Source organism: Urocampus carinirostris, chromosome 4, assembly GCF_059441175.1.
Source record: "Urocampus carinirostris isolate Australia breed hairy pipefish chromosome 4, RoL_Ucar_1.0, whole genome shotgun sequence".
Lineage (NCBI taxonomy): Eukaryota > Metazoa > Chordata > Actinopteri > Syngnathiformes > Syngnathidae > Urocampus > Urocampus carinirostris.
Genome location: NC_142352.1, coordinates 40,173,489 through 40,199,823, shown reverse-complemented (window position 1 = coordinate 40,199,823; position 26,335 = coordinate 40,173,489). Strand labels below are relative to the sequence as shown.

General features: G+C 38.5%; 1 protein-coding gene and 1 non-coding gene across 2 annotated transcripts; one reads left to right on the top strand and one right to left on the bottom strand.

Annotated features, from left to right (window-relative positions):
* Positions 1 to 183: 183 nt before the first annotated feature.
* Positions 184 to 20,943, bottom strand: mns1 (meiosis-specific nuclear structural 1). Its single transcript, XM_088334534.1, has 10 exons — positions 20,779 to 20,943; positions 18,176 to 18,385; positions 16,255 to 16,382; positions 13,416 to 13,518; positions 13,098 to 13,327; positions 11,353 to 11,569; positions 10,733 to 10,840; positions 5,329 to 5,586; positions 2,185 to 2,310; positions 184 to 2,116 (listed from the first exon to the last, which is right to left on the bottom strand). Exons 1-10 carry the CDS (start codon positions 20,779 to 20,781, stop codon positions 2,012 to 2,014), a joined length of 1,488 nt encoding a protein of 495 aa, XP_088190660.1. The 5' UTR covers positions 20,782 to 20,943; the 3' UTR covers positions 184 to 2,011.
* On the top strand, positions 6,554 to 6,746 carry LOC148367547 (U2 spliceosomal RNA). Its single transcript, XR_015850378.1, has one exon. It is a non-coding gene; the product is annotated as a U2 spliceosomal RNA (small nuclear RNA).
* Positions 20,944 to 26,335: the final 5,392 nt, after the last annotated feature.

The window sequence follows — 26,335 nt, the reverse complement described above, 5'->3', positions numbered from 1 at the left end:
GATAAGCTTCGCGAACCCGTAACTCGCCTTTGTAGCATTTTGTAACTCGTCTTTGTAGCATTTTCATTTGACTCGCAGGGTCTGGATATTATATTCTTATTATATCCTTTGACAACAGTCACATATATGGCCAAGTCTGGACAATTACAATTGTAACCCAATTAAAACAATGAATCTCACCCGTTTATCCAAAGAAACCTTTATTTATGAATACTGAAAAAAATGGTCAACAATAAAATACAGTGTTGCAAAAATGGGATATCCTTTGAGATGTAAATATCACAGAATGTACACGAGGAAGGGAAATGGAAATTAAAAAGTGTATATGGTAAAGATCTCACGTTCTATTCTTCTAAATCGGAATGAGAATTTCAAAAGCAAGTAAATTACGAGAACGATTTCATTCATGTTAAATATACTCACTGCCTGAAACACGGATGCCGTACTTCATATCGGTAATCTAGCTCCTGTCAAACACACTGAAGCATATCATGGGTAACAGTCTCTAGCAGATTACTAGTTTTTTTGCTTCATTTATACGAATTATGTGCTAGTGAGTTAGTACTGGGATAACCATATATTTATGATAATTATTATCAGGTCTATAGTGGAAGCTAGAGTTCTTGTTGGTGATAGGAATGAGTGGAGAGGTGTTGTAAAAGGATAATGGGATGTTCAGACGTGTTCTAAGGGATGGGGAGGGCATTCTTATGATGCAACAGGGGTAAACCAGTATTTTTTTTTTGCCTATTTATCCTGATAGTTTTCTATCATTTTTTCTCTTGAAAGTTGTTATTACATGTTTGACCCTTGAGTGCAATCTAACTATGTTGATATCAATGACAATAAAGATAATTCTGTGCAGACTTCTTGTGATAAAGGGCTATCAAAAAAAAGACTTAACTTGATTATTAGGACAAATGACATAACTGACAACAGAAAAGCGTGATAGTCAAGTCATGTTTATTTGTATAGCCCTTTGAGTGGCCGTAATATTAAAATATTTCTCATGCGATAATGGCCTTACAAATATGCAGTAATGCCACTAACGCAGAGAATTTTATTGAGACGGTCTTCCAACCGTTAATGCATAAAACAAAGACCAAAACAAATCTGAACCGTCGTCTTCGCATGTGGTTGACGTTTCAAAAAGAAGCAACAATAAAAAAGGAATTAGTAGCTATTGACTAACAAGCACCTGCTTTCAGTCTTTTGAAACTACTCATTAGAATGATATCCTGTTTGTCACGATTTAGAAAATTTTCAATTTTTAAAAAGAAGAATTAATGAAATTGTTACAATAATGTCCGCCTTGTGGTGAAAAAATAGAGTGGTCTTAAGCGCCCTCCACAGTCCAACATGTGAATTGTTTAGGAAAAGAAAGTGAACGCCACAGAAACACGGAAATTAAAGCAATAAAGAAGCTCTGTGAAAGTTCCTCAAATTTGTTGTTGCGTTGGACAATTGTCTGTATGTATGAAACGGATTGTGAGGACTTTCCGCATATACTGTATTTGTTTATTTTGGGATTTTGTACACATTTATGAACTTTTGGGGACTCGGTATTAGCCTGTGTTAGCTTAGCACGAAATATTTTTGATAGTTAGAAAGCTAAAGGCACTTTTTCGTACTTTTGTTCCAGTTTTACGGCGACCTTATAGGGTAGTGGTCGAGGCCATTGCCTAAACAAACAGTAGTCATAAGAAAATAAGTTTGGTTATTCGGGACGTCGTTCGCTAGTTGGCCAAATTGGTAAAACTAGGGAGCGAGGGCAGCATAATTATGATTGATTGCCCACTCCCATTATAAAGCAACTAATTAACGTCTGTAGCTGTAAAACTTTCAGGTCAGAACAACTTCTGTGCTATGACCTCGTTTTTTTGGCGTCCCATAAAACCATTTAATGGAGATTGGCCATAAATCACTATTACAAGAAGTTACCAAGACAGTATACTGGTTACTGGTAAGTTAAATTGACAACAGATTGACTAAAAAAGCCAATGAAGATGAATCAATCATCTTCACCATGGTCTTGAAAGTTCTCCGCTTGGCAGATCTTAAACTTATTCCTGAAGTCTTCGTCAAAGTGCTGCAGATCATCTTCACGAAGTAAACCCTGAAAAAGAATAAGTTAACCACAAATAGATGATTTTCTAACAGATAGAGAGAAATGTAATGTAATACCTTTGGCAGGTGTCCGAGAAGTTTAGTCGCGTGGCTTTTGAGAAGTTTTAGTCTCTCCTCTTCAATAATCTGTCTGCACAGCCCTTCCCTCTCCTTCTCCAGTGCATCTTCTCTGGCTTCCCTCTCCTGTAAGGGGAAAAAATCCAAAGAGTTAGGAAAAAAAAAAAAAAAAACTTGCAGATCACACTAAAAGCTATTTGTCTAGCAAAGGACTTTGCGTTTCGTATGGATGAGTTTTAGTGCAAGGCCTTCTCTGCTGGCCTAAAATATCTGAATCATGTAATGTTAATTAAATTTTATCTATAAATACTTATTAGGTCATTCCAAATTGTCTGCCAGATTCCTTTAATTTCTTCTCCCTGGTTGCGCTGCTTCCAGATGTAGGCGTTCATATTCAAGCATTTAACAGGGATGTGATTTTTCCGCTAATTCGCGGAATTCCGCTTTTTTTACCTCCAAAAATAAAATTTTAAGATTTCCGATTTTTTAATTGGTAAAAAACCCGATTTCGTCTCTACAGCATTCCATTTTAGTGTTTCCGTAACTGAAATGAAACGTACTTGCGATTGGTTGAAGTCTCCGTGTTGACCAATAAACGCGCTTGTTATAAAGGCGTAGGAGTATGCCATTGTTCATTTCTCACACGTTTTTGCCGAGTGTTTAAAGAAAGATGTCCGAGATCGAACGCAAAGATGCTCCGCGAGGTAAAGAAATTGATAAGATCGTAAAAAACAAGTTTCGATCGGACTGGTTGGAGAAGGAATTATCTACAAATGTTGGAAAGAAGACTGTGACGAATTTGTTCAGTGACTTTATTCGGAAGATCGATCGTGCCAGGAAAGCGCTTTGCATTTGATGCCATGATACCATTGTCTATGGTGGGAGAGGTTTCAAAGCTCTTGAAAGTCACGCAAAGAGCAAAAAACACGTGAAAGAACTCCAGTCAAGAACAACAAATTATTCCATCGCTGGTAGTTTCGGTGCCCAAACGAAAACTCCAAAACTTTAAGGCCTCCATCCCTTATTGACACCACAAACGGAAGCGGTAATAGAGAGACGTGATCCACCCCAAAAACCTGTACCAGTTGCTGATAGAGTCGTGAATTTTGAGGTAGGTGGTAAACTTTTCAAATTTATTTGACAGTTTTCCCCTTTTTTTCGAAAATATTATAACGTAATAAAAATGGCGGGGCAGCACGGCAGCGCAGTGGTTAGCGCTTGTGCGGCACAGTTCATGTCATGGGAACCTGTCGTGGGTTCAAATCCAGCTCCAGACTTCCTGTGCGGAGTTTGTATGTTCTCCCCGTGCTTGCGTGGGTTTCCTCCGGGCACTCCGGTTTCCTCCCACGTTCCAAAAACATGCATTTCAGGTGAATTGGCCGGTCCAAATTGTCCCTAGGTGTGAATGAGCGAATGAGTTGTCTGTCCCTGTGTGCCCTGCGATTGGCTGGCAACCAGTTCAGGGTGTCCCCTGCCCACTGCCCGGAGATGGCTGGGATGGGCTCCAGCCCCCCCGCGACCCTAATGAGGATAAGCGGTACGGCTAATGAGATGAGATGAGAATAAAAATGGCCATAAATATTTAACAATTACAATAATAGATTTTCATGTGTACATTACACCAACACTTTACTGTAGGGCCTATACTTATTGTACTTTCATTTATAGATAACATCTTCTGCTATAACAAAGACATTTGTGGTATCTAATATGATATCTAATATGAGTTACTTTTCATTTGGTCATGATACAATTATTTCTTCATGAAATTTGAACTCTTCAACATGATTTATGTGTTAACTTAGTAATCACATGAGTTAGATATGATGATATTCTCAGTGATAGTTTTTAAAAGCAAAGGCAGTCCAATGTTTTTTAATGTGACTGATTGAGTTGACTTAAACTGTAATTTTATATGGGATAGTTCAAAATACATTTAAAATTGATGCTGTTGTTTTGTCTATTTCTTTGTCATCTGAGTGCATTGAAAGTACTTAAAAACACGGAAAACCCATGAGCTCCGGGGGGCTTCGCCCCACTTGTCCCCCCACCAGGGCACTGCCCTGGACCTAGCTGGGTGCCCGCGGCCCCCAGACCCCCGCCTAATTTTCAGATAATTTCACTTTGGTCAAATCACATCCCTGATTTAACCAATGACAATGACGTTGAGGCCATAGGATAAACACCAAAGCGATATCGTCAACAGCCATTAAACACAAAGGGATATCTGTACAAGGTCGGACTATTCCGAGGAAGCCTTTTGCAAGCGGGAAAAGGTTTTATCCGCCACTTACAGCCTCGATGTAAGATCCCATCCGAATTTTGGTTCTGGTTGGTATGTTGAGTTTCTCTCATGCTGATTTTTTTATTTTTTGTTTGTGGAAAAAGGATTTGTTCACCACTTTCAGCCTAGAGGTAAGATCTCAAGCCTGGGCTGGACAATTTAAAAATTATTACCCCTCTCACACAGTCCCCGTTGCCAGCTCCCTGAGTGGCAGAATTGGACCCAAACATTTTTCAGAAATTAAATACGAAATTTCACTTCCCAGAGCCGGCTCATAGAATCGGTTCATTTGCGAACGACACATCACTAATTCAGACTGGAGCTGAAGGCCTAAGAGCAAAATCTATTGCACGCCACTAAGATTCAAAGTTTGACGACAAGTTCGAGGTCCTCAACGTCAAAAACACTGACTGATTGACCAGCTAGAGTGGTTTCATCTGCTCAATATTGACTTTTGGCTCTTTTTGTTGAAATTAAACAAACAAAAAAAAAAGATCAAAAATGAGGGTGAGATGAAATCGCCATATTATGCTATACATGGTTATGTTGTATCTATATTTTACATCTATGAATATTTCTCTTGTGTGATAATGAGATGTAATTTGTGATACCCAAAATGCCTTATTAATAAATTCGGATTACATGACAGGAATAATGTAAAAGGTATTTTGTCAAGGGGACTGGACCCAGATGAGCTCTGGCTTTTTCCTGTCTTCCCTTTTTTCCCTTCTGCTCAGTCAATTCCTAACCAAAGCTGTTCATTTTCAACTTTTCGTAACTTTGTACATGATGGCCAGTGGATTTTTTTTTAAATGTCAATATAATGGCACAAGTCTGGCTTATATGTGTGATGCTCGTACCTTGTCTTCCTGGAGCTCCCGCCGTCTGTCTTGGATCTGCTTGTCCGCTGCACGTTTGTGCTCCAAAATCTTCATGCGACGCATGTGAGCGTTCATCTGCTCGATACGGTCGTCCTCTGCGAACTTGTCCATGGTCATTTTGCGGAAAGCTTCCTCTTCGTCCTTCTCCGCCTGCCGACGCATCATCTTCATGGCCATCTGCTCCTGGCAGGTCCTCTGCAATGCCAGCCTCTGTCTGATGTTTTTCTCCATGTCCTCCTGGAAGGTGGGGAAACATTTTTTTAGGTAAAAATTTGCTCCGTTGACACTACAGGCCTGCAAATGTATTGACTGGGACAAAATTGTGGAATGTAAGAAAAGTAACGTTTGTTGGAACTGCATCATGAGTATTTAGGTGACTTTTAGAACATTCTGGCGTTTGTTTTGCGAAAAACTGTGTTAAGGCCTTATTGGAGGACGTAAGTGTTGGGTAGGGATGGGTATTCCGGCTCTTTTTCTAAAATGAGCGGCCTCTTTCGCTTCCCAAACGGCTCTTTAGTTATATTTCCAACAATAATGACATAGTTTGCACTAAATACGTAAATTTAAAATAATATCCTACTCATTTAATTGAATAGCCTTCATATTTCTTTATACACGCAAGGAACTTATACCCATTTAACTATTAATTGTTTATGGATGTGGAAGTAAAGCAACAACGAATCATTTGAAACACGGGACACACACAAAAAAAATAAAACACAAATTATAAATATCGAAGGAAAAAGACACGGTGTTAAAGTAAAAAAGCGCTTTTAAGGTATCTGGCTCTTCCTATGAAGGGAGCCGGCTTTTAGAGCCGTTTCGTTCGCGAACGATAAATCAGTAGTCCGAGCGACATTGGTTTGCCGACAAAACTGCTATTGTCTTTGGATTTGTAACTCATTACAATGACGTGGTTATCTTTGCAATGCTTCATTGAAAAAAAAACGAATATTATACAGCAATGTCGATGAATGCATGGGATATATTTATTGCCGCTTGGCAATTGGTCTGAACTGTGCTACGCGATGGAATGCTTCGCTGTTGCAAATCAGTTTGATGAGTTATACCATCGATTCGTGTTGAATGAATGTAAACGGAGGAACGCAGTTTATGGTTAAAGCGTATTTACCCAATTTTGGTGTTAACCCGTTGCAACCGAACGTGTCAGGTAATAAGTTATGTCTCAAAACAAATTGTTGGCATTGCTTCTCGGCCTTATGGCTAAGACCAATGTATAGTTTCTGTTCTTATCAGTTTAAGATCTGATTCGTCCCCTATTCGAAGGCCATATGTTAGATTGATATTTAGAATTTGGGAGATGGATTAGTGGCTTGCTATATCCTCTCCACGCATCGACCTGGTATAGCAGTACTTCCAGGAACGGTGTATCCCCTTCTGTTGTAAATAATAATCGTGGAAAAATCAAGTGTCTTCTTATCAGACTGATTTTTGTTGCGCTAAACCAGGCGTATTTAACTTGGGGGCCACACTATAGAACAAACATTTTGTCGGGGGCCGGACTAGAAGATTAAAGAGAAAGAAAAAGAGAGATAAAGAAATTAGAGAAAGAGGGAGTGAAAGGGAGAGAGGGCGGGACAAAGAAAAAGAGAGAGGGAGAGAGCGTGAGAAACAAAAGATAAAAAGTCGTGAGAGAAAGAAAGAAATCCAAAGAGAAATAGAAAGACAGAAGGAGAGAAAAGAGAAAAGAAAGTGCGAAGGGTATGAAGAGAGAAAGAGAAAAGGAAAAAAAGGAAGTTAGAGCAAAAGAGGTTAAAATACACAGAGAGGGAAAGAGACAGAGTGCGAGAAAAGGGGTGGAAAAGAGGGAGAGAGAGAGAGAGAGAGAGAAAAAGTAAAATAAATACAAGTACAGTGTCTTTGTGAGAGGCACCTGGCTTTGGCAACATCAAGTTCACATATTTCAACCTGCAGCTTCTTTTTCTCTTGTGCTTCTCTGAGTGTTGTTTTGCGGGCCGGATTCAATCCCTTAGTGGGCCTGATCTGGCCCGCGGGCCGCCTGTTTGACACCTGTGCACTACATAGTCTATTGTAATTAGGAGATGGAGTAGGGGTAAATAGATAGTAATGATCGTAGTATCACTTGCATGATAGTTGAAAACTATCACGTGTAGGAGTAAGGTGTATCCAAAATCATGATATCGTCCACATGTAGACTGCAAATCTATTTTACGCTTGGTTAATCCAATAATTTAGTGAGGCGGGAATCACACCCCGAACACGTGTTTGAAGAGTTTTTTTAACATGAATTGTTATGTCATTGTTTACCTTTGCTCCTGCAACAGTGTTTTTCTGGGTTCGTGAAACCCTTGAATTTTAATGTTGTGTTTTCAAGGATTAAAAAGTGCTTAGATTTAGGGTGAAGTGCTGGTCAATGTTTTAATTGAAAAAAGCCTGTTAAAAATGATGCAGACACAGCTCTTTGGTGGCTTTGCTTTGCTATTGCATTTCTTCCCTTTTGATTAACGGCAGCTGTCATTAGTTTGTATGGCATCGTCTTATTAAGTGTCATCACCCCCTTATGGGTTACGCTTAAAAGAATAGGTCGATGCTACACCTAAACAGGGCACTATGAAATGTGTATCAGTGCATGTATTACGTATCAATTAGGGGCATTTATTGGGGGTCATGTTAAGGAATGATGTTGGCGTTTCCCAGTTGTAAATTTTAATGCAACTGCAAATGTAAGCGACATATTACCGTTATTTTACCCAACACCTATATGTGGGGAGATTTTTCAGAAAAATGTTTACACTCGTATTTTTCAGAACCACAAATATATTCATGATTTACTCAAGCTCTAACAATTATATGCCTGTATAAATGCACACGCAAGATTAAAAATCACATTTGTAAATCGCATATTTGTGGCTCATCCACACAGGATTTTTTTTTAATGGTATTGGAGAAATTTTAAGATTACCTTGGAAAGTCTTTAAAAAGTGCTTGAATTTGGCCATGAAAAAGGTGTGCGAACCTTGAACATGTAATTTTTGTAATAATAGGTAAAACAAGGTGTCAACACTATTTTTTTCCTCAGTTTTTGGACTTAATTTCACCTATTTTAAACAGTTTCCCTAGCATTTATTCAACCATTTAAGGACTTAATTGTGTGGACACTTCCGTCATACTTGGCACCTGTATTTTAATTTGATGATATATTGAACTGAAAATTCTAAATTAAGTTGTTGGTGAAAAACGTGTGACGCTCATTACAAAAAAATATAAGATAACTTGCAAGACTTTCCCCAAAACCCAAAGACACCCCCCCGCCAAGGGGATAGACACTTTTTTTTATAAAAAGCACAGAAAAAAGGACAAAAAGAACGGTCGATATATGGTGTCTGGTTATGGCACAAAACTGATTGTTGTCATTTTTTATGATTTGGAGAAATTTTGCTTCTTTCTGTCCCCTTTTAATTTTTACGATAGCAACAAATAGCTAAACTAATATGAGGATTAAGAAACATAATAAATTAAGGAAGGCGCGGTTATTTTTATTTGAAGGAAAAAGTTTGTGATCCTTTTTTGACAAGTTCACTAAACTACGGTTGGCTTCTTTTTTTTCCCTGTTAACATTCATTCAACATGGTTTCGATTTAATTTTCACATTTAATAACCTTTAAACCAAAATGTTTTGTTCTAATTAGTGCGCTAGCTAGCACTTGCATGATTTTGGCGGAAGTTAAGGCCTCAACGTGATCGGCACCAACATCCACGCCATGAAAACACCTAAAGGTAAAATCATGTTTGCCAAAAAAAAGGCATAGAAAATATTTGAACAGTTTTCAAATCCTCCTGCCTTTTGCCCTGTGAAAAAACATTGTGTTTTTAAGGCCTCATTAGGGGACGTTTTTGTTCGGAAGATACTGGAATTCTGGCTCTTTTTCAAGAACAGTCCCTTTCGGCTCACTAAAGTTAGCCAGCTCTTTTGGCTCCCTTACTGCCCCTAAATCAAAATGGGATCCATAATAATGAAACACTATACTTAGACTAAATGAATTATTTTACAACTTGTGTTATATCACGATGTTAATTTTGCTTGGGCAAGACACTGAATCCCTAATATCCCCAATAAGCAGGTCAGCGCCTTCCATGGCCACTAATGGTTTGTGTGTGAATGGGTAAGTGTGAAGCACATTGTAAAGAGCTTTGGGAGGTCTTCATTGACTTGAAAAGCGCTATATAAATGCAGACCATTTACCATGTGAAAACTGTCAAAAAGTTGACTCAGCACTTTTGGTTTTGCTCACTTAGCATATTTTCCAGAAAGACATTTCACTTTCCTGGGCCAGAACAAAATTGCCTGTAAAAACTATTTTGATTTTCAGTCGGATAGGTAACCCCAGATGTGATATTTGCCCCAAAAAGCTGATTCTGTGTTTTTGATTTTGCTGACACAGCAGCTTTCCCAGGAAGATGTTCTACTCTCTCAAACCAGAACACGTTTGGCCAGAATCAAAATATTTTACAAACGTCAGGTCGGTCACTCTTTAGGTGAATGAGCCTGCCAAAAATGGTTTTGCGCCTCAACGTAGGTGATGCTGTAATAGAGCAAAGCCATTCTAGTCACCTGCACACACAGATATCCTCCTAAAATAGCTAAAACTAAAAAAGCCCCACTCCAACTTCCAAAATATTCAGCTTTGATATTAATGAGACTTTTGGGTTCATTAAGAACATGGTTGTTGTTCAATAATGCATGTTTTGAGTTCTAGAATTTTGGTTCTTGTCTCATTTGGACTCAACAACCGATGAGGAGAAAATGGGATCAGGGAAAGGTAGCACTAATAACCATGATGAAGATATTACATGTGGTGAACAATGGTAAGTGAAAAACCATTTTTTATTATATTAAGGAATATGTCAACAATAAAGGCCTTACAGGTGAGAACCAGGAAAGTTTTGTGTTCATATTCCGCCGGTATGAACCATACATGATTCAATTGTTTGTTTGTACATGATTCAAATTGAATCGTTTCTTCCGGCGCCGTCACGAATGGCAGCCACTCCAGCAGCTCCCGTGTTATTTTCGATTGTTTTCGATTGTTCTCAGCTCAGGGATGCTGCTGGAAATGTGAATTTCCCTTCGGGGATGAATAAAGTATCTATCTATCTATCTATCTATCTATCTATCTATCTATCTATCTATCTATCTATCTATCTATCTATCTATCTATCTATCTATCTATCTATCTATCTATCTATCTATCTATCTAGTAATAATATAAGTACTAGAAGAACGGTGTTGTGGGCCACATCATGTGCATTTAGAAACAGTTACATCGCTCTAGCTGTTGGTTCCAATAGAAGATTTCAAGAAAATGCTAAACCTTTTAAAAAGAAGCTGACATTTTCTTACAATATCTTTCTTGCGCGAAGTTTCTTCTTGCTCTTCAAGACACAACTCTTGACGAATTCGTTCCATCTCGTCCCGCTGTCTCTGCTCCTCGCCCATTTTCTCAGCAAGCTGCACAAAATCAGTTCTTTTGAGTGCAACACAGACACAATTTCAAGTAACCGTTATCATTTCTTGGCTCAACTGTATCCTGGAGTGAATTTCGAGGTGTATTTTGTCACTCATGTCGTTGTGGATTTTGTGTATTCCGTCGTGTACTCTGTTGATTATTTTATCATTTATTTTGTCATGTACTTAGTTGTGTATTTTGTCGTGTATTTGGTCATGTATTTCATCATGTATTCTGTTGTGTATTTTATCATTTATTTTGTTATGTATTCATTGTGCATTTTGTCGTGTATTTTGTTGTTTATTTTGTCGTGTATTTTGTTGTTTATTTTGTTGTGTAATTATTTTGTTGTTTATTGCACAGTGTATTTTGTCGTGTAGTTCTAGGTGAATATTTTCGTGTATTTCGTCATTAATTTGTCGTGTATTTCTTCGTGTCATTTGTCTTTTTGGTGTGTATTTTGTCATTTATCTAATCGTTGTCATCTGTTTTGGCATGTGTATGATGGCTCAACTGTATCCCGGAGATTCTGTATCGCGTCTTCTCGCTCTTTGATTTTGGCGAAAAAGTCCTGCTTCAAGGACTTCTGCCTGCCTACGAACTCCATCAGGCGGCGGTTTTCTTCCGCCCTCTTTTCCTCCTCTAGCCGCTGCCACTCGATCCGTTGCGCCTGGAAGTCCTTGATGTGCTGCTGAGTGGCGCGCACTCGCTCCAGCTTTCTCTCTTGCTCCCTTATAACGAGACAAAAACATCCTTTCAGTCCGCTGAATTATTATTACGACAAACGTTCAAGATTTCCTAACAAATAATATGTTGTATGGACCCCCACTCGTCTAAATATTATTTCATTTGCGGTATACAAATCGAGCAGTAAAAACTACAGAGGGCCAATCCTGCCATATGGAGAAATAAATGTGTAATATACAAAATATATACCACGTAAATAAATAAAAATGTAAAAAAATCACGTGACACCTAAATATGACAGATTGAATTTAGTCATTTAATTATGAATTTGTTTATGTCAGTATTGCCAAGTATTTAGATGTGTATTTTTGCCAAGAAATTAGTTGTGAGTTTTGTTGTGTATTTTGTCGTATGTGTCGTAGTGTGTCTTGACGTGTATTCTGTCGTGTATTCATTGTGTATTGTCGTCTATCTTGCCATTGGTTTTGGCGTGTATTTGTCCATGTATTTTCATTTAATTTGTCATTTATTTTCCTGTGTATTCTGGCATGTATTGTCATCAAAATTGCCATGTATTTTGTCGTGTATTTTGTTGTGTATGGTCATTATTATTATTATTATTATTATTATTATTAAATTTGTCATGTGTTTTGTTATGTATTTTGTCGTGTATTATTAAAATGGTCATGCATTTTGTCGTGTATTTTGTTGTGTGTAGTCATGTATATTTTCAGGTATTTCGTAGTGTATTTCCTTGTGTATTCGGTCTTAACAAAATGTTATTCAAATGAGGGGCAGGTCGAACTGGCTGAGCTTTTCATAAATAGCCAATTTTTTTCCTCATTGATCAACCAATAGGTAAAAGGCTCAGCTAACTTCCTCATTTGAATATCATCCCGTGACAAAGTACACAGAAAAATACATGACAGAATACATGACAAAATCACTGACAAACTACACAACAACAAAAAAACAAGACAAAAATAAATACCAAAATCAATGATCGACTTTTCATACCATGATTACAACTTTGATGTGATTTCCGATTTTAAAAGAAAAGTGCATTTTCTGTGCTAGTTTTGTTTTTTGGAGTACTTTACACCCCATATTGTCCTCGGGTCAAAAATGACCTGGCACTCTGGTTAAAAACCCAGAAAAATCCAATGGAATTATATTTTATTTAACGTAAAATGTTTTATTTTTAGATTGCTCCCAACAAAAATAAATAGTTTTTATTCACATTTAAGAAAAAAAAAGTACAAAAATTGTCCTTAAAATGAAAAAACGACATTAGGGTTAACCTTAAGAAAACAGTGCCCTCTTCTGGAGAGCATTTATAGTGTTGCTGTCTGCTCACACAAGGCTCTAACGGCAGTGTTTTGCGACTACACAATCACACAACGCAATATCGGTTAGATTTCGGTTAATCGTAAATCCCTGATCTACACATCCAATCTTAATCTGGATATTCAGACAAGTCGGTCCTCTCAAAACATATTTTTAGGAAATCCCTAGGGTTTACTTTCACTTCTCCATAGCTAATTAGACGTAAATGTAAAGATAATAACTCACATGTGATCTTCTTCATAGATCTTGCGCACAATCTCGTCCACCATGAGCTTCTCCTTGAGGAAGTCGTCGTAGGCTTCCTGTCTCTTGTGCTCGCGCTCGATGAGCTGCATGTTGAGATCTTGCTTGTACTGATGCTGCTCTTCTTGTTTCCTTTGCTCCTTCCTCTCTTCTTCTAAGGTGGCCTGGTCGTAGATGTTCTTCATCTTGTTGTAGAGGTCCTCCTCTTCACGCTGAGGCCATAGGATAAACAAAGAGAGTACAGGAGATCTTATTGACTGACTTGACGCTTTATGATAGAAGTTTGTCTGAGGAGGTTACCATTGTCTCACACTTGATAGCTTCATGCTCTGCCATCTGCGCCACTTGTTCCTTGCTCACATAGGCTAATTTCAACTTGGCCTTCAGTTCTCGAATTTCCATGCTGAAGGTTTTTGGGAGAAACGATGCCAAATCAACAAAGACACAAGGCACATGAAGAGATGAAAAAATGCCCAACTTACAAAAAGGCTTTTGTGGGTGATTCCAAACTTAACATTTTGACTGTAAATATCTAGTTCAAGGGTGTCAAACTCATTTAGCTAGGAGGGCACATGGTAGAAAAAACATTCTCCGGGGGAGCAGACTAGTAAATTAATGGCATAAAAAGTGTGCCTTAGCTGGAGGGCTGAGGGTCTTTTTGGAGGCTCACCATTAAATTATGACTCAAGATTTGTTTCTAAAATGAATATGGAGGTTTACTTTTCTTCAATAATTACCCTTCACTAAGATTTAATCTCTTGTAGTTTTTGTGCATTTGTAAAAAAAAAACACACTTTTAATTCAATTCCATCCATCCATCCATTATCTGCACCGCTTATCCTCAGTAGCGTCGTGAGGGTGCTGGAGCCCATCTCAGCTGTCTACGGGCAGTGGGCAGGGGACACCCTGAACTGGTTGCCAGTCAATCGCAGGACACACAGGGCCAGACACCTCGCTCGCTCATTCACACGGCCAATTAATCTGACATGCATATTTTTGGAATGTGGGAGGAAACCGGAATGCCCAGAGGAAACCCACGCAAGCTTGAGGGGAACATGCAAACTCCAAACAGGAGGTTCGATCTCATGACCTCAGAACTGTGTTGCACACACGCTAACCACTGGCCCGCGTCCATGACTTGTTTTAGTAAAAAAACATTGAGTTGGTTTTTCTCAATATTCTCTGGTTGATTAATGGTAGTAAGCAATTACAGTTTTGGGGGTTCCGTTCAGTTTTGGTGACATCAAGTGAACATTTAAAACTGCAAATCAATGTTTGACCCTCATTTTTCTATTGAGCATGATGTGGAGAGCCACATTTGGCCCGCGGGTCACGAGTCTAATGATTCAATAACAGGCAGTTCACAATTAAAGGGACAAACACCCTTTCATTGGCTTTAAAGGGACACTTTCACTACAAAGAACATGGAAGATTATAAACTAGAGACTCAAATTTCTCCTCATTTTTCTTTCACAAGGTTTTTGAAGGTAACCCTTATCGGAAAAATGGCGGACAATCATGTCAGCGCCCTCTAGGTGAGCCTCATGTTATGTAAAATAAATACAAATTTTTTGACCTGCACATATTCAAAAAATAAATACGCGTTTATATGATGGTTCATTATTATTGATTATTATTTATTTTGTCTTTAAACCACTTAAGAGTTTCTAGATAACACTTTTTTCTGGTTGTCTTGATTACAGCAGCCAGTTTCATTTGGAATCTTGAGTTAAGTTAGACCAGGGGACACATGGTATGCCGGCACCAGTGTGCCCCCTGAGGACAGCTGAGGTGCCCGAGGACCTGTTCTGAAAATAGCTCCCCAGTGCTGGGTCATGATTATTTTCTAGTAAGACGGTATTTTTTGTAGTTGACCGAGACTTAGTCATCCCTTCTTTTCATAATTAACCTGGTAACTACATGCTAAGTTTTTATTCTAGAAAAGTATACCAAACTGGGTGCCTTTTGAGCTCATTGGTAACAAAAAGTAGCTTCTGGCTTGAAAAAGGTTGGAGAACCCCGAGTTAGACTATAGTTTCCAAAAATAATACAAACAAATAAATGCAAATCGTGATTCACATTCAATGAAATTTGAAGCATTTTTAGATTCGTTTTTCATGACTTTAGGATTACTTGACACAGGGATCTGATAACGCTGTTTCTCAAACCACCCTAAAAAATGTCTCTTAATGTACAACTGTAATAGCCAACATTTCATTTCGGCACAGTTACAAGTGTCAGGGTGTATTATTTGGACACTAGATGTCGCTGTATTGTGTCAAACAGGCGACCAGCAGGCCAGATCAGGTCTGCTAAGGGATTGAATCCGGCCCGCGAGACAACGCTGAGGGAAGCACAAGAGAAAAACGAGCTGCAGGTTGAAATATGTCCACTTGATGTTGCCAAAGCCAGGTGGCTCTCACAAACGCTGTACTTGTTTTTCTCTCTCTCTCCCTATTTGTTCCTGTTTCTCTCTCTCTCTCTCTCTCTCCCTCTTTGTTCCTGTTTCTCTCTCTCTCTCTCTCTCTCTCTCTCTCTTGCTTTCCCCTTCCCTCTTTCTCCCCTTCTCTTCTCTTCTCTCTTTCTATTTCTCTTTGGATTTCTTTCTTTCTTTCTCCCTCTCACACTATTTCTCTTTTTATCTCATTTGTTTCTCAGACTCTCTCTCTTTCTCCCACGCTTTCTACCTTTCTCTCCCTCTCTTTTATTCTTTCTCTCTAATCTACTAGTCCGGCCCCTGAGTTAAAATGAGTTTGCCCCCCCCTTCTGGTGTAGTGCAACCAAAAACGACTATTTCAGGGTATAACGAAGAATACAAACCACGGAGACTCAAAGTGACCAGATCATACAATTTTTCTGTTATTTTTTCAACCAGTTATATCCGAAGCAGCTTGGTGGTTAGGATTTGTTGCTCTTACCATTGCTTTCCCGGTTCGCCCCCTGTTGCCACCATTGTTATGCACCTCTGGTCAGTGATAACCTTCATCGACTGATCAATAATCACACAAATATGATAACGCAGGTCAAATTTTTCCGCATATAAGGCGTCTCGGATTGTAAAGCACATGTTTAAATTTCTGACTAATTTGGGATTGTTGGAATTGCCATTTTTGTAATTGTATGCTGGGGAATTGAGTACCTGTTCTCACTAATATGTTGCCGGATCTTTCCTTCCCTTTGCTTGTCGTGATTGAGGCGCGCCAGCTCTTTGGCCAACTTCTCCTGTTGAATAAGATGCTTCTCTCTCGTCGTTCTCTCAGTTTGGGCCTGCAAATTGAGCAACCGTCACTATTTAGCAAGCCCTGTCAGCGTGATCCAATTGTTGTATTAATGCCTTGCAAAGGAACTTTTCTCAGTAATGAGTACTTTTATCGCATTGCTAGTAAAATATTAGGACTCAAATGCTGTTACAGCACAGTGCGTTACTCTGCTATTTAGAAAGGTAGATCATTGGTGACAATCTAGTCCAACATCTAACTTTCACTCCTTAGCCCACAATACAATACATGGAAATCCACCAGCAAGCTAATATACATACCTTCAAAGTACACCTGATTAGTTACATTTGCGATGTCCTAAGCACAGGATATGAGGACACAACATTTTTCTTCATAGAGATATTTTCACTAACTACATAGAGATATTTTCCCTGTACTCGCTAGAGGTCAAATTGGGCCTAAAAAAATCCAGCCTGACCCGAACCAGCCCGAGTCCTACAAATTGACTTGATTTGAGGGACCGAGCCTGAAGCAAACCCAAGTTATCACATTTTATTTGTAAGGACTTGTTTGTGAAGAGGAGAAGGGCTTTCCTCACTCGCAGACTTTTTTAAAATTTTTTATTATTTATCTCCTATTTTGATCAATTTACTTTTCTTTCAGGAGAATCTGCGTGCACGACAGTTACGTAAAATGGGGACGGAATCCATTAGCCGTGCAGATTCTCCACAAAGAAAAATAAACTAATAACAATGACGGATGGATAATTTTTGAAAAAATGTCATCGAGAGAGAAGCCAGGCCCGAAATAAGAATCGTGAGCACAACCAGACACACATTTTCATTTGATCTTAGGTCAGGTTTGGGCTAGGGATTTGGGCTCTTACCTTTAATAATAATAATAATAATTTCCTTGTATTGTCATTCTGTGTAACAATGTACACAGAACGAAATGTCGATTGCACCTGACCCGTTGTAGCGAGTCGATGCAGCCGCAGCCAACAGAGGGCGCCGCCGACCACTTTTTAAGTCTTAGGAATGACTCGGCCGGGGCGCGAACCACCGACCTCCCATACTCATATTCAAGCCGTATTAACAACTATAAAATAAAATACTGAAATCAGGGGTCAGTTTACATAAGCATATCCAGTGGTGAATAATGGGCAGCCCATTCAGAAGAGAGCATGGCTTATACAGGAACAGCAGACCATTTTAATCAATGGGCACAGAATTTAAAGTAAACGTGCGATGAACTTTGGCATTTTGTAATTGTAAAATTATTTTTGTGATACACTAAGCCTGTAGAAAAAAGACAATGTCTTGGACAGGACCTAGAAATGGAAAAGTACATCATCGAGCGGTCTGAAACAAAAATGGATGTCTCGGCTAAGTGTTTGTTGGCAAGCTTTCAAGATTACACAAGCCAGCCAAAGACATAAGAAGCCTTGACTGTTTCCACAGGTTGGTGTACACGTTTTCTTCGACCGTATTTCTTTTATTATGTGGCCATTTTAACGTAGTTTTAGGGGATTGGCTACTATGCAAGTATATACCTTAATTTGTAACTAGATAGTTACTTCCAGGGTAACGCGCAACTTTTGGGTGTCAGTAATATGCAGGGTAATGTAATTACATTTTAAATGGAGTAACTAGTGTGACCTGATAGCTTCCAGTTGAGAGTGTCCCCTGCCCATTGCCCGAAGTTAGCTGCAACCCGAGAGAGGATAAGCGGTGCAGAAAATGGATTTATGAATGGAGTAATTAGTAACTGTAAATAGTTACTTTTTTTCCCCAGCCCAACACTGCAATTACCAATAACGAAAGCTAAAGCTGGTAAACAAACCTTGACCATAGCGTCCTCAATCTGTCTCTCTCTCCGTTCCTCCTGCACTTGTTTCATGAACCTCTTGCGATCCACATTGTCCTCTTTCTGTACCAGGGCCACCATCCTGCGATCCCGGTCCACTCGCAGGGCCTCCACCTGCTTCTGTCCCTCCTGCATGCGGCGATGCTCCACCAGCCGATACTCCTGAGTCCGGCTCAGTTGGCGACTCTTGGCACAGCGGACAAGAATAAACGAGCATTTATGGAGTAGTGATGGGAACTCCGGCTCTTTTTAGAGAACCAGCACATTTGGCTCGGCTCACTGAAAACGGTAAATGGACTGCATTTACACAGCGCTTTAACTAGTCACTGAGGTCATTCAAAGCGCTTAACAATGCACTTCACACCCCACTTAGAAAAGTCAACCATGCAGGGCACCTACCTTCCTAATGAGGGTACTATGACAGTTTGACATTTAGCCGAGAATGGAACCTGCGACCTCTAAAGAAGACCGCTTTACCGCCTGAACTACTGCTGCCCAGAACGGTTCTTCAGATTTTTTTATAATAAAACATGCAACAAACTAATGGCTAATTTGGAAAACATTTTATTTTGATATATCATTTCAGCCTTTATTGTTTCAATATACAATACAGTGAACTTTTACCACATTAATAATTTCAAATTGTTTAGACTAAGCAAACAACACATAGAGGATACCACTCATATTGACTAGTTATGAGTGCCTTCGGGACAATAAGAGAACGAGACCGTGCGTAAGAGAGAAAGCGCAAGACAGAGAGAGAAAGAAAGTAGGAGAGAGAAAGAGTTAGAGAAAGATAGAGGGATAGAGAAAGTTAGAAACAGAAAAAGTGGAATGGTGAAAGAGACACAGAGAGATAAATAAAGATGGAGAGAAATATAGAAACAGACAGAATAGAGACATATAGAAAGAGAGAGAACGAGAAGGATAGAAATCAGTGAAAGAAAGAGAGAAGAGAAAGAAAGGGATAATAATAGCAAGAAAGAGCGAGAGAGATGAGTTTAAGAAAAAGAATGGAAGAGAAAAAAGAGAGAGAGTGAAAGAGAGATACAGAAAAAGAAAAAAATAGAGAGAAGTTGTGAAAGACTGAGAAAATTATTAATGGACATAAATAAGGAAATACAGAGAGAGAAAGAGAGCACTACTGTGATTTTACAAAAATACTATAGAGAATACTTCAAAATTACAAATATGTAAATACTTCAATAATACAAGATAAATACTACATAATACAGAAATGGTACTACAGAAACATTACGACAGAAATAGTACAAAAATATTACTACAGAAATATGACTACAGAAATATAATGACAGTAAGAGTACAAAACTACATCATATATCCTACAAAAATTTATACTATGGAAGTACTACAAATATACTGTAAAATACTACAGATCAATACTATGGAAATACTACAAAAATACTACTGAAATATATTACAGAAATACGACAAAATAATAATACTAACATAATACTACTATACATAAATACTACTAAAAAATACTATGACAGAAATATTACAAAAATACTACTACAGAAATACTACAAATATACAAATACAGTAATAATACAAAATGACTACGGTATATATATTCTATACAATACTACATAAATACTACTACAAAATTAATAATAGAAAAATACTACTACAGAAATATTGTGCCAGAAATAGTAAAAACAAACACTACTAGATAGAAATACTACAAAAACGGAACTACAGTAACACTACAGATTTAAAAAAAAATATATATATATATATATATATATACATGGGAATTATTATAGAATACTACGGAAATAGTATAGATATGCTGCTAATATACTACTATTGAAATAGTACAAAAATACTTCTTCAGTTATACTAAAGAAATACAACAACAAAAATACCAATACAATACAAAAAACATACTATGGAAATACAAAAATACTACAGGAAAACTAAAAAAATCTTTTAAGGAAATATAAAAAAAATACCACCACAGGACTATTATTATACAAAAATACTACGACTCGAATATTACAACAGAAATACTAAAAAAAATACTACTACCAAAATATTACGAAAGAAATACCAAAATACAACTACAGTAATACCATAAAATGACTACAGAAAGACTACAAAAATATGCAATAAAAATGTAAGAATAATACAGAAATACAAAAAAATACGACTGTGGAAAAACTGCAAAAATACAAAAAAATGAAAGTAGAGTAACGATACAAAATATTGCAGAAATACTACAAAAATACAAATGTAGTGGTTTAAATTAGGGCGTGATACATTGTTTTGCTTAAAATGAGAGTGTTTTAAAACCCATTGGATGAAACTTCATCGATTTAAAAACAAATAACAAAATATAAATATACGTAAATTAAAAAAATGGATAGCTCCCACCACAATAATTAGTTGCCCACCCCTGCATTGTTTAGATATTTGTCACGCTTTTAGTATTTCCCCAATTGTACTATATTTATAAATTGTTGAGGAAAAAGAACACTGTCAAAAACATGTTAAATACTAATTCTGCTCGTTTCGTCTGAAAATACGCGCGTTACGCCATCAAACGGGAAGTTTACCATTTTGTCGTCGTTTACGCAGTTCAATTCGGCCGACTTGATTACGTGACGCCTTTGCTTCACACCTTCCAAAACATCAAATGTCAGTTTGGCCTGAAAACTATCTTTATATGATGTTGCTTTTCCACTGAACGCGTATCGTGTGAGAGACTCTCGCTGAGAGGAGCAAAGCTTTAAAGTCGTTTGAAGCGTTTCCACGTCGTCAAGGCAAATGTTTGAAGGCGCGTTACCATGGAAACCGCGTCCACTTTTCAGCCAATAGAGAAGCTTCGATTAGCGATGGGAATTCCGGCTCTTTTTTTAGAGAAGAGGCTTTTTTTGCCCGACTCACTAAAAATAGCCACTCTTTCGGCTCCTAAACGGCTCTATTGTTTTTGTTGCTGGAAAGGTTCGTGTTGTGCCAATTAGTATCCTGCATAACACTCTACATGAAATAACTTTAAAAAGGAGAAATGAAGCAAAAGCAGAGAAAAATGATAAAGGAAGAAAAACTTTGAAGGAACAATGTGTAATTTTTTAATGCTTCTGATAGGTAAAAATAACCTCAATTGAGTAAAAAAAAAAAAAAAACATTGATTTGATTAGGTGATATAGGTGGGGCAGCACGGCGGCGCAGTGGTTAGCGCTTGTGCGGCACAGTTCATGTCATGGGAACCTGTCGTGGGTTCAAATCCAGCTCCAGACTTTCTGTGCGGAGTTTGTATGTTCTCCCTGTGCTAGCGTGGGTTTCCTCCGGGCACTCCGGTTTCCTCCCACATTCCAAAGACATGCATTTCAGGTGAATTGGCCGGTCGAAATTGTCCCTAGGTGTGAATGAGCGAATGATTTGTCTGTCCCTGTGTGCCCTGCGATTGGCTGGCAACCAGTTCAGGGTGTCCCCTGCCCACTGCCCGATGATTGCTGGGATGGGCTCCAGCCCCCCGCGACCCTACTGAGGATAAGCGGTACGGCTAATGAGATGAGATGAGATGAGATAATATAGGTGGAGACATCTTTATTTCTTTTACATGGTGGAACCCATAGCCAGTAGTCGCCGCCATGTTTGTCTGGCATCTAGCTACTACGCAGTGATCATTTGACATCGTTTAGTTATTTTTTCGCATGGGACAACAGTTCCCTCTAGTGGTCTAATATTACACACTCCGGCTTAAAAAGAAAAATTGAGAAAAAGGAAAAAGAAGAATAAAAGAAACCTCGGGAAAAATAAAGAATAACAAAATTAAATATAAAGGACAACAAAGAATAAAATGTGAAAAAAGGAAAAAAGATAAAGAACTAATAAAAAAATAAAATAAAGGGAATAGTATAGTATAAACCTAGGGGATAAAAAATAAGGGGAAAAAAAATCGAAAAAAGCAACAACAAAATAAACAAAATTAAAAAGATAAAAAGAGGAGAGAAAGGGAAAAAGAGCGACAAGTAAAAAGTAAGAAAAAAGATGTAGAAAGATAGGAAACCAAGACATTGTTTGAAAGCAAAAGCCACAGATCAAACCCAAATAGCACCAATCTAATAAAATTACAAGCACTGTATAACAATGTCAACAAGACAACTAAAGTATCTTCTATTGCACAATATTTTAAAGATAAAATCAGTAATATAAGTATCTATTGTCTGTCATCGGCTCTGTTGGCATAGTGAGAACAGATTTACAGGTTTTTTTCTTCAGGAACAGCAACACGTTTACATTGCAGCTGGTTTCTCTCTGTTTATGTCAATTTGTGGTGTTGCCACAATGGCAGACCACTTTACCAGGCAAATGTCACCTGGCATTGTACTTTTCTGTTTAAAAAAAATCCACACTACATAGCACTACCTGTTTGCCTGTCATCTTTAGAATAGAATAGAATAGAATAGAATAGAATATACCTTTATTGTCATTGTTACAAATGGGCTAACATATTGTGACAACGAAATTGGGCATGACACTCCAGTTTTACATATAGTGAGGGTATGAGCAAGAAGATAAAGGAACAGAGAAGATAATGTTATAAAACAAGGGGAATAAGGCTATAGTTATAATTTACATGGTATTTACACAACAATGTCAGCATGTGGGATGTTACATACAGGGTTGTCGTGATAACGTTGTATCGTAACGGTTGTGCAATATTGCATTTGGTGCAAAGTCATCATGGTGCAAAAATAGTCCGCATATACATTGGTGCAAGCATAGACATCATAGTGCAAAAAAAGGAAATGGTCAGACATTGTGCAATTTGAGCATTAAACGTAGTGCAGTCGACATGTGCAAGAACAAGACTTGAGTAACATTATGTTCGTATGAGGTAGTGTTGGCACAAGTTTTCAGTTTTTGTGCGGTGTCTGTTGAGCAGTGAACAAACATAGTGCAGACAGCATGTACGTGAGTACCATTTTACATACGTGTGAGGTATTTTTTTTTTTTTTTTTTTGCAACAGTTTTCAGTTGTTTGTGCGGTGTCTGCTTAGGGTGGTAATGGCTGTGGGGAAGAAACTGTCTCTGAGTCTGTTCGTTTTTGCTTTGTGTGACCTGTAGCGCTTGCCGGAAGGCAGCAGGTCGAAGAGATGGTGGCCGGGGTGAGAAAAGTCCTTGACGATGTTTTCTGCTCTGCTGAGGTAGCGAGAGCAGGCAATGTCCTCCAGACTGGGCAGAGAGCAGCCGACGATTCTCTGGGCTGTTTTTATGATCCTCTGGAGCTTTTTCCTGTCTGCTGCTGTGCACCCCGCATACCACACCGTGATGCAGTATGTTAGGATGCTCTCCACTGTGGCTTTGTAGAAAGACACCTGCAGCTGCTGTTTTAGGTTATTTTTCCTGAGCAATCTCAGGAAGTGCAGCTTCTGGTATAGGTGTGCACTTAGATTTGACCCTCTCTTCTGCCTGGTAGGCAGGTTGCAGCAGCAGACCAGGTAAGGAGAGCTGCTACAGGTGTGTCTGCCAGTCACCAGTCAGGCTTACACATAGAGTGGCCGTTTGCGCCGGGTGAGAGTAGGGCTACGCTGTCCACAAAGCGAAGCCGCGCTATGAGGAAATTGGTAGAGGAAAGATGTATGGATCCCAGGACAATAGAATCAGTCAAATCCAAGTACTTGCTCAGTATCTATAATATTGATATTTCTGTTGATCTGCCCATCTTTTATGACCACAATTACAACAAGAAAAGGTATTACACGCCTATATTATTCAGTTCATCCAATCAATAAGACGGGGAACAATGCAGCGGTAGGCTACATTTAAGTATGCCTAATGGATTTATGCAAGAGCTCATTGTTTAAAGGTGGGGCGCATTGTTAGATGGGTCTTAAACGTATATCATTTTTTTCTCACTTAAGTATCTGTACCAATGTCCAAAAGAGTATGAAGAGCCTTTTTCCCATTGCGCTTATCTGCTTTTATCTTACCAATTGAATGGGTGTTCTGTCCATGGAGCGCATTACGATGGAGGAAAAGAGGCAGTGGTATCAGGGGGACAAGAGAGTCACTTCACACTCGTGCTCGCTTTTTTATTTTTTCGAGGACGACAACGGTAAAAGAAAAGAACTGATTCAAATACAGTCTAAATGTCAATCACCAAAAAGTTAAAAAATAATTCAAAAAAAGGTTATTTGAGTCACCGTACGCAATAAAAGGTCACGATAGAGGCTAAATTTGAGGATTTCAGCCAGAAGATGGCGTCAGCAAGTAGAACATTTTGAGGTTCCGGACAACACTTTTAAGGAAGATTAAACATGTGAGAGTCAAAAATCGAATATTCAAGGACACAGAAATACTGGCCTTGTCAAAATTGTTTTGAAGGCAAAGGTTCTCCTTAGACCGCACTGCCCCCATTTGCAATGATGCTAGCATCTATCTGAGGCTCACTCTTCTCGTGCAAAGTGACGCATCTTGTGGTTATTTGGAGATGCTCTTTGGGGTGATTTTCACTGTGCTCCTCACTCATCGCTTCTGCTTTCCTTCATGAGTTTTTTCTTGGCCTTCCACTAAGGACCTTAACTACAACTTGCCCGTGGACTTACATTTCCCCACTGTTATCAGTGGAATCTGACAGCTAAAATCGCCAAGCTAGCATCTTGCATCATCCCCCCAAACTATGAGAAAGAACAAATTTTGTTTTCAAGCCCTTTGACGGTTGTTGAGTCTCCCATATTGCCACCGTTCAAAGATGCAGAAAACAACTTGCAACTGACCTCTACAAATACCCTTTCTCAAGGTTGGCTTCACTTGTCTAAGGCAAGGGTCAATGTTCTTTCCTAACAAATTGTGTGCAAATAGTGCTATGGTTCTTAACCTGGGTTTGATCAAACCCTGGGGTTCGGAAGGTCAGAGTGGACTCTTTACCGTAGAGGTCAACAACTACTCATAATATCGATACGCAATGACATACCCTGCTTTCGACTGATACTTCCCTGCACGGGACTCACATCTAGCATGTGTGAGACACCCGTTCACATTTGATGTTGACCATTATCTTGACAAAATCATTGAAAATCAGCAGAAGCCGGTTCAACAGCAATTTTTCAGTCTCCAGTCTAAATGTTTTGGTAAAGTATTCAGTTAGTGCTAAGAAAGCCCAGTTTTTTTTTTTTTTATACCAATTGTTACAACCAACATGTGTTAGTTAACACTCGTTATCGAAGATGCTGGACATAAAAACTAAGAAAATGAACAGTCTGCCATGAAAATAACATAAGAGTAGCACTTATCAAAGCCCCAAAAATCTGAAATTGTGTCTATAAGGACACAGCCAAGTCCAGACTGATTTGCGGTTCTGGTCATTGGGGAGTTCATGCACAATGTTGATTTTGTTCTACACAGTTCATTTTGTACACCAGTATCGAAACTGTCTTGAATCTGAATACAAAACACATTTTATTTTACACTAGAGTTCTGTTACTGCACATATTAAACGGATGGGGTTGGTAGATGCCAAAGGGTTTAGAACCACTGAAATAGTGCTTCAGATATTTAAATTAATAAAATAAAAGTGCCTAAAGTTATGCACCTGCCAACTATTAATACTGCACTTTCTGGAAATCCTAAAAACTGCATTGCACTCTCAAATGTCACAGAGTTTGTTTGCCTTATCATATACCGTACCAAAGCGCTGAACAAAGTATCTATCTATCTATCTGATCAGAACCACTAGTAATTGAAAGGAAAATCTTGAAATGTTGCGGGGTGCCCCAATTCTTTTCATCCGACTATAAACTTTATGTTGTGACCCAATCCAAAACTTTTAAAGTGACAAATGCTGCAAAATAAAAATACTGAACTTTAATAACATTCCACTGAAGATGATCACCCGTTGGTGTCCATCAATACTATTGTTTAAAAAAATAAATAGTACCTTGAAACCATGATGGGTCATTCAAGAATCAACTGAATTTGCCACAAGAACTAGATGACATAATGTAACAGTTAAAGTATACAGTACTGCAGTAGTTGCTGTCAGGGCAAAGCAATAATGATTCGCAGATGACATTGAAGGCTCTTTGTCTCGTAAAAGACTGTATTCCGTATGCACGGGTACATCTGTTTCACTAGTAAGATGTCAGGGCGTGAAGCCTTCTCTGC